General features: G+C 33.0%; 1 protein-coding gene across 1 annotated transcript in view; it reads right to left on the bottom strand.

Annotated features, from left to right (window-relative positions):
- NECTIN3 (nectin cell adhesion molecule 3) overlaps positions 1-15,814 on the bottom strand; it is a 97,038-nt gene that overhangs the window by 26,894 nt on the left and 54,330 nt on the right. The window contains exons 9-10 of the mRNA XM_049785607.1: positions 13,562-13,700; positions 9,888-9,972 (exon numbers count right to left, since the gene is read on the bottom strand). Coding sequence (XP_049641564.1) covers positions 9,888-9,972; positions 13,562-13,700 — 224 coding nt within the window. The remainder of the gene's footprint in view (positions 1-9,887; positions 9,973-13,561; positions 13,701-15,814) is intronic.

The following is a 15,814-nucleotide window of genomic DNA, read 5'->3' as shown; positions in this document are numbered from 1 at the left end:
CCCTCCATATCTTCTTGCCTAGCAGCTGGGTACACACTGTTAAAGCCACAGTAACAGTAATTGTGCTTTGAAAATATGGACAACTATTTTTGCTTGATGCTGTATTCCTACAGTGATTATATTCAATTTAACAAAATGAACAGCTAACATCAAGAGCTTACTAAACCTGTGTAGTCTTAGAGAGCTAGATCTGATGAATGTGCAACCTCAGAAAGCAAATACATGTGCAGCTTCAGAGAGCCAGCATATGCATGCAACCTCAGAGAGATGCCACCCTGTTCATCCCAACAGCAATCCCCACTACATAGAGGATTAATAACGAAGAGTAACTCTATGGTTTAGTATGTGTTGTACAAGCATGATAAAGTAATTTATTTTGTACGTTGTGTGAGGCAGGCTTAAGGGGTAAGTGGGAAACTGGAATGTTAGGTAGAATAGGGCCACATTCAGGACTGGTGTTGAAATGCTGAATATTTGAAACAACTGTATTAAATAACTTTGTAAATCATGATGTTCAAATAAAGCTTAAAAAGGAAAAAGAGTTAACTAAATGGGAAGTTCAAATATAAGGGGAGTTTGAAGATAATTCACTGTGACACTCTCCAACTCCCCTCCTTCTCTTTGTCTCTCAATGACTCCTCAGTCTTGGGCAAGGGCAAGGGCAAGGGCAAACTACAAGCCTGCCAAAAGCAGCCCATAGTTACCATTGAAACACTGGTAAGTTTGTTGATTTAATTGTACTTGTTCTTCATTTTAATATTGTATTTGTTTGCTTTTTTTTTTTGTTAAAGCAGTATGCATAAAAATTTATTCATTTTTCTTTTAAACTATAGTCAAGCTTTCCAACAGTCAGAGACAGTGAACTGACCCTGTTTAAAATGTTTGAGGATCCTGGAGATAAGGAAACCAATGACAGTAGTAAAGAATTTTTGGACAATCCAAAGATAAAGTTTTATAAATGCATACTTCACAACAATGCAGTAAATATTCTCATATGGAATATTTCAACTATAATACACAATCAATAACTAGTTCTAAGTTGGAAAATTATTCACTAACCTGTCATGAAGAAATGATCTGCATTCATATTGACTGCTCAATTTTAATGTTTATTCATGAGTGTTCCATGCATGCTAAAATTTCATCAAAGATTGCTTAATAATAGATGATTTAAGTAATACAAGAATAACTTTTTTAAAACTGTGGACAACTTGCTATCTCACATTTTTGCAAAAATATTGGCCTATGATCTGTGAAGATTATGCAGTATGATATGGCAATTTATGGACATTTACAAAATTAAAACCAAGATACTCTCTACCATCTAAGTTTCTCAAATATATTACTAACTCCAATAATACTTTGGAAAGTGACTATCACAGTAACAAACACTTTATTGCAGTACAAAATATTGGTTCATTTTATTTGAATTAGCTTAATAAGAATTTCTTTAGAGGCTCTTAAGATAGAAGACTCATTTCAATTAAGGGAATAAAGAATTGGAATCATCAGAAATAGAAAAAGAGGTTATTATAGAAATTGAATTAAGGAATGAGGTAACAGAAAAGGAGTACTAAGACATTTTCAGAGGAAGATTAGGTACTAAGTATTGGTACCAGAGCTATAGTACAAGTGGGTAGGGTATTATCCTTGAAGGCAGCAAACCTAGATTCAATCCCTCTATGCTCCAGCAGGAGTAATTCCTTATTGCAGAAACAGGATTTACACCTGAGGACCTCCAAGTTTGATATAGGCACAATTATATTCACACACTGACTCTATAGCAAAAAATATATGAAATTAAAACATTCTTAAAATTTTATGCTATGTAATATATAAGAAAAAATTGAAAATCATCAATAGCCTGAGAATCTCCAAACAGTATTTTTATGTTAAATGGCAGTAATAGGTATTAATACTACTAAATTATTCCTAATCCTAAGTCAGGCACTATGGAAGGCATGAATGCCTCAATGCCTTTGCATACATAAAGGTAAACAATCTAAAGCTATCTTAAGTGAATCTTAGCCAAGGTCTTCATCATTGAATTTACAAAAGAGAGAAAAACAATGACTAAACAACACGAATTACAATTCAATGAATAATTAAACATTATAGCATAGACATACAAGTTCAATTATCTTAATATATTGTACACATTATTTTCTTGGAAGTTCATATGTATATTGCCTTTACCAATTTTTTAGCATTTATAAAATGAAACTTTCAAAAAAAAATATTTCCAAAACAAAAATCTTAAGTATCTGAATTCATTATAAAATTAGGTGATGTCTATGTAAAATTCAATTCATAAATAATAATTCTATTCACAACTTAGTTGTGTTGTTGTGGACATTTAAATACTCAGTTCTATCCAAGATTTCACTATATTTTGAAATTACAAAAATCTCTAAAAAAGAAAATCATGGGTGATTTTAAAGAAACTCTAAAATTTGTCAGAAAATTTCACTGTACCCAGCGTACTATATTTAACCTGAATGGTTCTTGAAATTCTACATATATTTATGAATCAGTCAAGAGTCACACCTAATTAAGACATAGTTCCTTGATGGCACTGTGAATTTAATACAGGACTTAAACAAATCAAGATTTAATATCCTGATTGCATCTGAAGTCTGACTAGTACAGATATAAGTTTTGAAACGCAAGGCAGAAAACACAAGCAAATTAATGGCTAGGATATTATATTTTTGAATAAGTTTCCAAGTTGAACCAAGCCATTATAAATATATTTACACAAAGTTTACTATTTTATTTTCATTAATGTTTCAGCTTTATCACAGCTTATTTAGTAAGCACAATATTTTTTTGGTATATTTACTGAGGCTCATTTTCAATAATTATGAGTTGGCAGTAAGAATTCTTCAGAAATAGGGCCCAGAGAGATAAAACAGCGGTGTTTGCCTCGCAAGCAGCTGATACAGGACCTAAGGTGGTTGGTTCGAATCCCGGTGTCCCATATGTTCCCCCGTGCCTGCAGGAGCTATTTAAATATTTAAATTATATATATATATATATATATATATATATATATAAAACATTTAAGTACTATGCATCTGTACATCCCCAAGTTCTCCTGTACTGCTGGGAAGTACAAAACCTCGAACCAGGGGCTAGAGCAATAGCACAGCAGGTAGGGTGTTTGCCTTGCACGGAGGCGACCTGGGTTAGATCTCTAGCTTTCTTTATGGTGCCCAGAGCCTGCCAGGAGTAATTTCTGATCACAGTGCCAGGAGTAACTTTTGAGCACTTCAAAATATGGCCCCAAAAAAGCAAACAAAAGCAAATCAAGGAAACTCAATTCACAGCAAATAGTGATCAGACCACTGTGATGGGAATATAAAGGAGATGTTGGCATTTTCTTAGAAAGATCTACCTTATGCAAAAATGTTTAAGTCTATTTATGTTCATAGTAGCAGAGGTTTTTAATAAGTTTAATAGTTCAAAAATAAATTCGGTTACTGTTCTGAGATGTGTCATATGGTAATCTGCTAATCCCTATTAAACCCTCTGAAGTAAGATATATTTTCTTTTTGCACAGAAGAGAAGGAAGCCCAAAGTTTAGGGGTAAGGACCACTCCTAGAAATAATGGTTTGGCAATACAGTTCTGAAAGCTCAATGCTCAGGCCTGGAAAAGTAGTGATGACTGAGCCTTGAGGGGCTACAGACCACCTGCGCTACACCCAGCAGTGCTCGTGGGACTATGTGATGCCGGAGATCTAATGAAGGACCTTGTAGGTGAAAGGTTTGTACTCCAGGCTCTTGAAGTAGCTCCTAATACTTATTCTTTTCCTCATTTATTACATTAACAAAGTTTTGCTTTGTTATACAAATTCTTTAGACTTTAAATGTGCTAACTTTCAACTGAATATATAAAATTATTGTGATACTGTGTAAATTACTTCCTATACATTTTGTCCACCTTTCTTCCTTTTCATGAGTACAGAGCCTCACAAGCCTACAAGCTTTAGCAACTGATATACCTCATTAACTGTAGGAAATACCCAACATGAAAACATTTTTTGCTGCCTGAGGGCAAAACCATGCTAGAATTTGTCAGAACTCATTTATTTAAATGATCCTCTCAGTCATAAAATTTTCTTTAACTTATAGGAAAAATGACAATACTTATTCTTGTTTTCAACAATCATATTCTTGTTTTCTATTTCCTTAGTTCCAAAGTCTATTGTCACCCCTCCCAGGGTAAAATGCTAATCTTACCCGGAGAGGCAGACCAGCCCACTTCAGGGAGGGGTCTATTAAAGGTAATAAAAGGGTTGCCTCATGGGCAGAAGGGGGATTCAGTAAGCCTCAGGAGGAGGCAGGGAGACACAGAGAGAGCAGAAACAGTTTAGCTGCAGGACGGCTTATGGAGCCTGCTTAAAAGGTAAGCATAGAAGCCACACATGGTGGCTAGGGCCTTTTTAATAAAGTTGATTATCTCCTGACTGGTTATCTCCTGACTCCACACACTGACTGGTTGGATAATTTCCTCATTGCTACCTGAACCCACAGACGCCCTGGCTGGAAAGGGAGGCAGGCACCTAGCCCAGGCAGGGCGAGAAAGGCTTAAGCCTCCATCTCACCATCATCCAGCTCCATCCAGTACTCTTATTAATTTGATTATTACTGTAGTCTATAACTCCTAGACTTCTTGAAAACATGTTAAATATTTTATTTATTTATTTATTTTGGTTTTTGGGTCACACCCAGCAGCGCTCAGGAGTTACTCCTGGCTCTACGCTCAGAAATCGCTCCTGGCAGGCTCAGGTTGTACCATATGGCATGCTGGGATTCGAACCACTGTCCTTCTGCTTTCAAGGCAAATGCCTTACTTCCATGCTATCTCTCCGGCCCCGATGTTAAATATTTTAAAGAAAGCTAGAGGAATGTCAGATCATTTATAATTAACAAAAGCAGCCCACCAAATATATAATAGAAAATGGCAGCCAGGTACTTTATACTTTTAACCTTAAATATTTTAATTATTTAAATGCTTTATATGTAACTATATATTTATTACATATCTTAATATTTTTATTTATATATTTTCATATCTTTACTCTTAAAATGTGAATAATAATATATCATTAATTTTAATAAACTTTCTAAACAACAATTGATAGTAAAGAGAATTGTGCATCCATTCATGCTGGAAATAAAACAAATTCTTATAACTCTGAAATGATTAAATGGTCATTATAATTAAGTCCAAAATAGAGCAACAGCATACAGAAAATATCAGTCTAAAAAATTAAAGAATTTAACACACTAATAATATCCAACATCCTAATGATATGTATATGCAGTTTTAAACTATAACATTACCAATAGTAGATATAGATATTATCACCAGTACTATTATTTTATCAACATTAAGTGGCATATTCTATTATGAAGGAAAAAGAAAAGCAGGTACTTTTAAACCATTTGCATTAATAACATGTATGAACAATCTGACACTATTAAACAATATAAACACAGTTACTATTTGATATAGCAGATCAAGTCTTCCTAATGAACAACTGCATTGCTATGAGCTTTTCTCTCAATACATCTTTTGTTATAACCTGTATGTTCTGATAACTCAGATCTTTATTCTCATTAGTTTCCAGGATTTTCCATTGGCACTCTGATTTCCTTTTTGATGCATTTAGCAGTTGTTTCCAAATGTTTGCGTTCCCCCTAACCCATATCTGTTTAATGATTGATTTCCATTTTCAAAGTGTATGGTCTATAGTTGGTTTGATTTCTATCTTCTTGCTTTTATGGAGATTTTTTTTGTGCCCTTGTATGCGGTCTATCCTGTAGAATATCCCAGGTGCACTGAGGAAAAATGTGTACCAAACATTTTAATCAGTTACTAATAAAAGTTTCCTTTCTCAAAAACAGGTGGAAGGAAATAATAAAACTTTGAGCAGAAACTAATGAGATGGAAATTAAAATTAAAATAATTCAAAGGTCAATGAAATCCAGCACTGGTTATTTGAAAGAAAAAACAAAACTGACTCTGGAGAACAAAGAATAAATGCACTTTGGAATCTTATAATCTCCAAACACTGGAGATTATCAAAAGGAAACAAAGTACCTGAACAGGCCAGTTCCTATCAAGGTAACTGAAATGGTAATCATACTTTCCCAGAAGAAAAACATCTATGCCAAACACGGTTAACTAAAGAGTTCCTCCAAACTTTAAAGATGCACTTCCAAATATTTTCAGAAAGCTGAAAATGTAGAACCCCTTCCAAATTTGACTTTTATAAGTCAAATATCAACCTGATACCAAAAGAAGTCAGCAATATCACAAAAAATACCTATAAAACTATATATATCCTTAATGAACTCTGATGCAAAGTTCCTCAACAAAATATTAACCAACCAAAACCAACAAAACATCAAAAATACACTAGAACCAAGCAGGTGTCATCCCATGGATCCAAGGGTTTAATATATGCAAGCCAATCAACACAATACACTGTATAAATACAAGAAAAAAATCACATGATTCAAACAATAAGTGTAGAGAAAAAAAATCAGACAAGATCCAACATCCATTCATAATAAAAAACATTTTAATAAAATGAGATTTAAAGAAAATGTCCTTAAAGGAAATCATTTGCCACAAACTCAGAGTAATCTTAATGCAAAACAGAAAGCCTCTCTAAGACCAGAAACAAGACAAGGTTGCCCACACTCATCATTTTTTTACAATCTAGTATTACAAGTCTGGCCAAAGCAATTAAGCAATAAAAAGACTCTTCCTTCAAACAAAATAAGCTTTTATATTTCCCTATATCTATCTATCTATCTATCTATCTATCTATCTATCTATCTATCTATCTATCTATCTATCTATCTATCTATCTACCACACACACATTTAAATATCTTCTCTATATAAAACAATCATACCACTGAAGAAAAATGCATATTCACAATTCAGACTGAGGGGAAAATCCTCAAGAATGAACTATGACCACAAAGACAATGTTTAAGCAGGATAGAATCATGCAGGAAGAAATGAAGTGCTTTTATCTGAGATTTCCTAAAGTCACAAATACTGATGGATAGAGAGATTTTCTTCGTTAAAGACATGGCGGCATTTGGAAACAAGATCCGGGTCATTTGGCCAGCTGTGAAGATTGAAGCCTAATAATGACTTCAAGTAGGTATTATTTTTCGAGGTTCAAGTTATCCAGCAAAGAGGATAAATAGCATTACAAAAGTATTTATTATTGCAGCATTCTATCCTTGCACGGAAATAAACTATAACTACACATGTATTAAAAACCTTGGTTACCAGTAAGTGGTTCCATGTACGAAGTATTTTGATAACTCATTTTATTATAACACAGCCATAATTAAAGTGGCTTTTTGATTTCTTAATCATAACAAATTATCTTATAGATGATTTTACCTTAATTACTCTTAACGGCATCGCAGCACTAAGAGTTTATCTCCAATTCAAGTTCTGCATTTTCTATGCAAAATAAGAACAATTAATCTGAAGTGACATGACAAAAGGCTGTGTTTCAGTTTTATTTAATAATCAAGAAAATGGTGCAAAGTCACTAAGTGATCTTACTCTCAGAGTCTAATATTTAAGTTATTTGTAGATGCTTTCCCACCAATTTAAATGAATAAATTTTCTAAAATTTAGATTTAAGTTAGTCTGGGTAGGAAGCTATATAAATAGCTTAAAATTCTAGAGCATGTGTCTGTATGTACAGAACACAAATCTAATCCATACCACTACATAGTCCCTTGAGAACATGAATTAGTATAATCCTAGTGGCCCCCAGCACAAATGAGTCTTTCCTGGCCACTTTCCTGGCCAAGAGTTGTCTTCAGAACCACTGGTTGAGTTGCAATGCTACTTAAGTTTATTTTTTTTTTGTTTTTACTTGAGGATCATTCAAGCAGCACTGCTTGGGAGGCTCCTCAAATTTCTTTTTACTACTATTTCACATAACTTTACTTAACCAGTTTGTGTTTTTATTATATAATTTGCAACAAATCAAATAATTAGCCAACAACTAAGTAATTTCATCACGTGTATCAGGATTCCTAACTCCGAACTAAATTCATACAGGAAGCTTTCTTTACTTCAAGGATACCAAAATTGTAATTTATAGCACAGCCAACTTCAAATCAAGAAAAACCTTTCTTTTTTCTTTATTTAGCACCTTCTACACAGTCATTAAATTATTATTTTTTTTGGGGGGGGGAGCACACCCATTTGATGCTCAGGGTTACTCCTGGCTAAGCACTCAGAAATTGCCCCTGGCTTGGGGGGACCATATGGGACGCCGGGGGATTGAACCATGGTCCTTCCTTGACTAGCACTTGCAAGGCAGACACCTTACCTCTAGTGCCACCTCACTGACCCCAGTCATTAAATTTTTAAACTAAAATCCAAGACACAAAATTTGAGCCAAATAAAATTTTTTAATTCCCGTTTTTATAACTATGTAAGTAGAAATAAATATTAAATATCAATTATACCATCTATTGATTTTATGGACTTGAATAGGCTTTCTCAAAGTTATATAAAGAACATAAATATGTTCTTCTAAACATAATTCTTATAACTAAATATAGAAATATTCTGGCTAATTACTAGACTATGAAAAGAGAGTTATCTTCCTGCAGAAGCTAATAATAGCTTAGCAAAATATCTTACTAACAGTGCATACTACTTAACAAGTCCATTTATGTGCCAGAGAGATATGAAGCTCCTCTATTACGCAAAAATAAGTGACCTGAAAACATGGCATTTCTTTACCTCTATGACACCTAATATATAAGATGGTGAAGTTGGTGCCCATTATCAGAGTGAACACATGCCAGTGGAATGTTCTTTATTTATACTGCGCTGGAGTAGTAAACTGACTATATATAGTCAATAATGAATAGAAGTTGAGAATATATTAAGAGTACTTTACTTGGAGATTCTCCACCCAATTAATTAATTTAATCAAGTTAAAGATAAAGGACATATGCTAGGAGGAAAATATTACAGAGGGAGGGTTTGAGCCCCAAAAGGATTAGAGCAAAAAGGAAAAACCACTAAAACAAGAATAAAAGCACTCTGATGAAACATTTATCATAGAATGTAGGGACTATCTCTGTTTTTTATTTCAAGGTAAGCTGATACTTATAATCTCAGTGGTGAGCCATATCATACAGGCAGATGGGCCATAGGCAATTGACAAAAAGCATATGTATCTGTTCCAACATGTACTTGGGCCAGACCACAGAATTTCAAGGACATTAAATAGCCAATGAGCTAAACATATTCCTAGTCTGCTTTATACATGATCAAGTCAGAAATGTTAATCTAGAAATAGAATATGGCAGGAAGAAAGAGTAAATCAATACTTATACATGAATTACTGTAATATTGAACTGATTCCTAAATGAATTTCTAAAGTTATTCTTTATAAAATAGAGCCCGATATTTACATATAATTTTAAGTATAATATTTAATATTTTTGCTGCTATAGGAACTATAAAGTTTTATCCACACTAAATATGCATACAAATATTCATACTCAAGAAGAAAATGTCTCTCTTCTTCCAAAACACTTCCCCAAAACACTTACTTGTATGTAAATGTCTATTTTGTAATAAATTTATGTCAACAAATCATATTAACAATTTACTGAAATTGCCACAAACTTTAATATTTATATTCCTAATACAGTGTTCATGATTTATAGACAAGATTTTATTCCAAAAATATTGCAGACATAATAATTTATTGTATATTATTGTGTAATATTTAATGCACAGTGAATACATTTTAAAACAAAAAAATGCTTGGTATTTTTCAGTTCATTTTAAGTATAACTTAAATGCTTACCTGATATGAAAGGTCTTTTCGAGGCAAAGGAGGGGATTGTTCTGCATACATTGGAGGTTGTTTATGTGTGGGTGGAAGATCAATCCTGAATTAAAAGGTTTAAAAATGTGATTACTATATATAGCAAATGAAACAAAAAATAATCAAAGTTCTATTAAGTTTTGTAGACATGTTTCCTTTATCAATATTTGTCTTGACTTAGATGTTTAATTTCAATTCAGATTTTACATTTCCATTAACCTATCATAAGTGGAAGAAAAAGTAAATTGGCTTTAAAGATTCTAATGTTTAGAAATGATCAAACTATTTAATATTTAAAGCAGTAGCTCAAATGTATTTTTGAAAATACTACCAAGGAAGTAATCAGTATAGGACTTCACTTTAGTATTATATAATTTTACATTCAAGTATATCTATAAACAGTAAAATAAATATATATATAAAATGGAAATTAAACATGATAGAAGGCATGCTACTCCAAAATGTCATATAATTATTAAAGTTATAACTTAAAATAATAGTAAGTTTACACTGTACTTTGGAAATTCTTCCAAATATATATTCAAACTTCAAAAGCCCCACTCTTAAATTTTCATCATCTAAATTAAGGTTTTTCAATATGCAGTCTTTGAAATAAACAAACGGATCATTACATCATTAAGAAATGCATTCATTTCTTAATGCATCCCAAAATGACCTAATCGGTATGTATTTTCAAATACTTAAAACATTATTTAGCTAAAACAAAACAAATACCTATACACTCGAGTATAAGCCAATTATTTCGGCACAAAAATTGTGCTGAAAACCCTGAACTTGGCTTATCCTCGGGTCATGCAGGTCATTTGATTCAGTGTGCGCACATTGAATCAAATGCACATAGTCTCCAGTTGTCTTCTGCTGTCTCCTGGAAGGGGCAGTGCTTCAGAAGCTCAGTCCACAGGTCGTGGCTGAACTGAACTGTATGCTACTGAACTATTTAATCCACAATATTCAATGGCATATTTAATTAAGTGAAAAAACCATTTAAGGCAATAAAGTCGTATAAATAAATGTTTATAAATCCTGAATCCTTATAATCAGGGATTTTGAAATATAAAGATTCAGAATTTTTAACCATTTATTTACAATACTTTACTGTCTTAAATGATTTATTCACTTATATAAAGTTGCCATTGAATACTATGGATTAATGTGGTATGTTAATGGTATAGAGTATATCAAACAATCATGTACTGTAAATGTAATCATGTATTTATTTACTGATTCCTCAATTATTGTAATTGTTTTAGGTATATATTTTTAATTTGAAATTTATCAGTGGCTGCTGCACTTTCAATCAGCTTATACTCGAGTCACTAAGTATTCCCAGCCTTTAGGATAAAATTAGGGGGGTTGGCTTATACTCAGGTCAGCTTAAATTCAAGTATATGTGGTACATCCTATCACTCTTTGAAATTTAGAAAAGTAATTTTCTATATACTTATATTTTTAAAAAATCACACATAATATTCAATACTCATGAAGCCTTAGGGGTGACATAATTAAAAATTCTCTAAAAACATCATAATCTTTATATGAAACAGTTTATATTATTTAATTTCAAAGAATAAAATAAAATGCTAACACTGATGTTCTAGCGTACTAAGCTATGCTTTTTGAAATCAAAGAAAACATAAAATAATTTGGCAACAAGATGATGTTAACCACACCATTCTTTTGAAATATTAGACCACTCCAATCTTACTGGAAGATATCAGTTGAGTAAAGTAAGCCAGAAGAAGACAAACACAGGATGATCTACTTATCTGTGGTTTATAAAATAATTATATTAGGAAATGCAATGTAGTAAAAGGTGGGGTGCCTATATTACCTTTGACCCCAGAGACTAGGAAGGAAGGGAACAGAGAAGAAAAGGAATTAAGGAGGGAAGGAAGAAGAGAAGTAATGTAAGAATAGGGGTCTGGGCTTCAGTTTTACTGAGGATGAGGGGAAGTGGTATAACTATATATTTAAAGCACAAACTCAACACTGAAATCTAAGTTGAAACCAGGGAGTTTTAATGCCTGAAAGGTAGTAGTAGACAGAGAGTTGAGGGGGTTGATGGGGGTAGAGAATAATGGACTAAGGGAGGACTGGTGATTGGAGTTGGCAGTGGTGTTGGGATTGGTGTTGAAATATTATATGACAAAAATTCAACTACCAATAATGTTATAAATTATGGTTAATTAAATTAAAAAACACTCCAGACCAGAGCAATAATACAGCTGTTATGATACTTTAGCATTGCATGCAACTGACCTGGGTTTAATTCCCAGCATTCTCTATGGTACCCTGAGCACCACCAGGAGTGATTCCTGAGATCAGAGCCAGGAATAACACCTAAGTAATGCCAGGTATGACCCTCAAACCAACAAAACAAACAAACAAATAAAAAAAACACTTCAATTTTTATAGTCCTTTTAAATAATTAAAATAAAAGTTCAGCTAATTTATTGTGCCAAGATTCCATAAATCACTTAGGTGAGAAAACTGAGGCTCAGAGAGTTGTGAGCCATTCAAGATTATAAACTAATTTGTGATAGATTTGAAACCATGCCCTTGGTGTATACAATAAAAAAAAGATCACTGCTATAATAGTGTCAAATCAGAAAGGAAGAGACATATACAAAGTATTAATAAAGACAGTTCCTTTTAGTAATAGGCATGTCTTAATAAAAAACATGAAAAATAGAATGCCAATTCTATATTCTATATTTAGCAGTAATAGACATTATCATATTCAAAAAATTCTATTGAATAAGAAAATGAAATGAATTTATCATAATCATTTAGAATAAGTGTTTAAAATCGTATTTACATTTCATAATTGAAACAACGAAGGTGTTGATCAAATTAAGTGAACTAGAACACTGGTAAGCAGTAAACTGAAATTTTGGTTTTATAATTCTATCTTGATGAGCAAACATCATTTTCTCTTTAAATAAAATGATGTAATTTATAGTTCCCCCAAATTAAAAATAGTTTTAAGAAAAAGCTTTGAAATCTTATGGAATGACTTAGCAGTTGTATTTCGGCCAATGGGTCACCCAAATGATTTTCAGAGAGGCCTGGGAGGTCCACAAGGCAATTCTCAGTAAACAAGTGATTCAATTTTAAGAGCTTGAAGATATGGTGCCACTATTACCTAGGCCAACCTGGCAGTACTGAGAGAGCAGCCACAGAGCTGCAGTGTTCAGTAAGTACTAAAGAAATTATATCACACTCAGGATTAAACAGGTTTGACTACATACAAGGCACATACCTTAGCCCCTATTCTATCTCTGGTCTTGGCAGTTGAAAAATTTTGTCTATACATGTAAAAAACATATGCAGTCTAAAGAATTTAAATTCCAAGGTGTTTATCAGCAACTCTGTAGAAAGTATAATAATATAGCGTCCTTTATGTGTAGAAAGATATATGATAAACCAATGAAAAGGGAGGCTGATATACTTTTCTTAGATGCTCCACACTATTTATTCCTTGAGCAAAACTGAGACACTCTAATGAAACTAATTATAGCCAATATTGTAACAGTATCCTTACTTCCATACTTAAGACAATTCAGTTATGTGAAACTGTCAAGTGTCTTAAGTATGCTAAACATAGGTGAGTACAGTCAATAGTTACCTACACTGTATCAATATAGGATGGTCTCTTTTTTCGAGGAGCCAGCAGCACAGTCACAAAGATGGTAATGATAAAGAGGGCAAGGACAGCTCCAATTACAGCTCCAGCTACTGCTATGGAAGAGGTCTGCTTAAGTGGAACATCTGTAAAGTAAGAAGATAAAAATCATAGTTTTCAAATAATTTTAAGAGTTTTTTTTTAAGAGTTGTTGAAACAATATACTGACTTCCGTAATGTGCAAGGAATACAGAAAGAATATTTTTGAATCACAAGCTTAAAGAATTCACGAAGTTTAGTTCTATTATACATATAACATTTATCTTTTTAGCATGCCACTTTACTGTTCTGGTTTTGCTTTAAATAATGAAAATATCCCTAACAAATGATCTATTTTCTATAGGTGATAAACATTTAAGAACACAGAAAAGGATTCTGGAAACAAGTTCGCCTTAAAAGATTAAGCAACAAAACAAAATCTGTCTTCTTAACAAATACAGACACATCATTTTTATTCTATTTTTAAAGGACAAAACAAAAATATTACAATAATAAAGACAACAAAAATGCAATGCTGTAAAAAGTTAATAGAAACAGTAAAATAGTACCTTTACAGTTAACTAATTTCTGAAGCTACTACAAATATATAGAAGATATAATTCATAACAAAATTAGCAGGAAATTTTATCCCTATTTTCTAATAGACATTACATAATTTTTCAATATCAATTTCTCTGACTATACCACACATTTTATTGTAAACATTTTAAAACACTCATTAGCATCCCATACATTAAAAACATTGTATTTTCAAAGAAAGTTTATAGATAGGACAAAACCATCAATCATCATAATGTGGGCATTATTTATATAATTTCAATCACATTAAATCAGTAACTAAATTATATGGAGTGACTAACAAGGTACAAAATGCCATCAGATAAATACAAAGTGCTCTGAATTCATTTTCATTGTTTTAGGCAAATATTTTGAGTTAGAGTTAGGAAAGCAGGTAAAATGCTTGCCTGGCATACAGCTGACCCCAAAATCACATTTCTTTCCCAAAGCCCCATCAGGAGTGATTCCTGAGCCAGAAGGGACCCCCACGCCAGAAGTCCTGAACATAGCTGGATCTCTCGCTCTTTTTCTCTCTCACACACAAATTGAAAAATTGTGGTTCTGGTTAAAAGCTGCTCAAGGTCATGAATCACAGAAAACTGAAAGAAAAAAAAGCTAGAGTAGAATAGAATCTTAGAAACAGGCTTCTACTGCAAACAGGGTTTTGTTTTTGTTGTTTGGCAACACTTGGCTCTGTAGTCAAGAGATCACTCTAGTTGACTGAGAAGATCCACCATACAGAATACCAGAAATCAAACTCGGGTCAGCCATGTGCATGGCAAGTGTCCTACCTGCTATGCTAGTGCTCAGGCCCTAGAAATGATTTTTTTTTTTTTACATTGCACTTAAGATTTTCTCTTGAGTTGCTATTTTTTAAACATCTCACTTAAACCCTTCTTTTGAGTTCCCTATTTGATAATAAAGAGCTCACTGTTTCACTTAAATTAGCATAACTTATGGACCAAGATATACAAAATAAGATTAAAGCATTTTGAGTTTTGGAGTGCTTTATTTTAATTTTTTTGGTGGAGGTCACACCCAGTAGCGTTCAGGGGTTACTCCATGCTCTGTGCTCAGAAATTCTCCTGGCAGGCTTGGGGGACCATATGGAGAGCCGGGAACAAACTGGCGTCAGTCCTGTGTTGGCCATGTGATAGGCAAACGCCTTACTGCTGTGCTATGGCTCCAGCCCCTTGACCTGCTTATTTGCATATTTTTGGCCACACCTGGTGACACTCAGGGGTTACACCTGGATATGCGCTCAGAAATCGCTCCTGGCTTGGGAGACCATATGGGATGCAGGGGGATCGAATAGCTGTATACAAGGCAAAGTCTTACCTCTGTGCCACCGCTCTGGCCCCCTTATTCGCATTTCTAAGCTAATACACTTAAATTTCTAATTTTTTATAGAAAAATTTGAGCCACATTGGTATGCTGTCAATTGCTACAATGCATATTTTGTTCATTTTGCACTGCTGACTAAAATAATATTTAGCAAATATAAATCACCTATTTAAATATTTGCTCAACACAATGTACAATCTAAACAGTGAAAAAATGAAGAATTATTTTGAAATATCTAAATCAAATATTTAAGATATTGCCCTTATTTGCTAATATATGCTTATTAACTTTTTTTCTC

Source organism: Suncus etruscus, chromosome 13 (genome assembly GCF_024139225.1).
Source record: "Suncus etruscus isolate mSunEtr1 chromosome 13, mSunEtr1.pri.cur, whole genome shotgun sequence".
NCBI lineage: Eukaryota > Metazoa > Chordata > Mammalia > Eulipotyphla > Soricidae > Suncus > Suncus etruscus.
The sequence above is the reverse complement of the archived record's forward strand: the minus strand, read 5'-3'. Positions and strand labels throughout refer to the sequence as shown.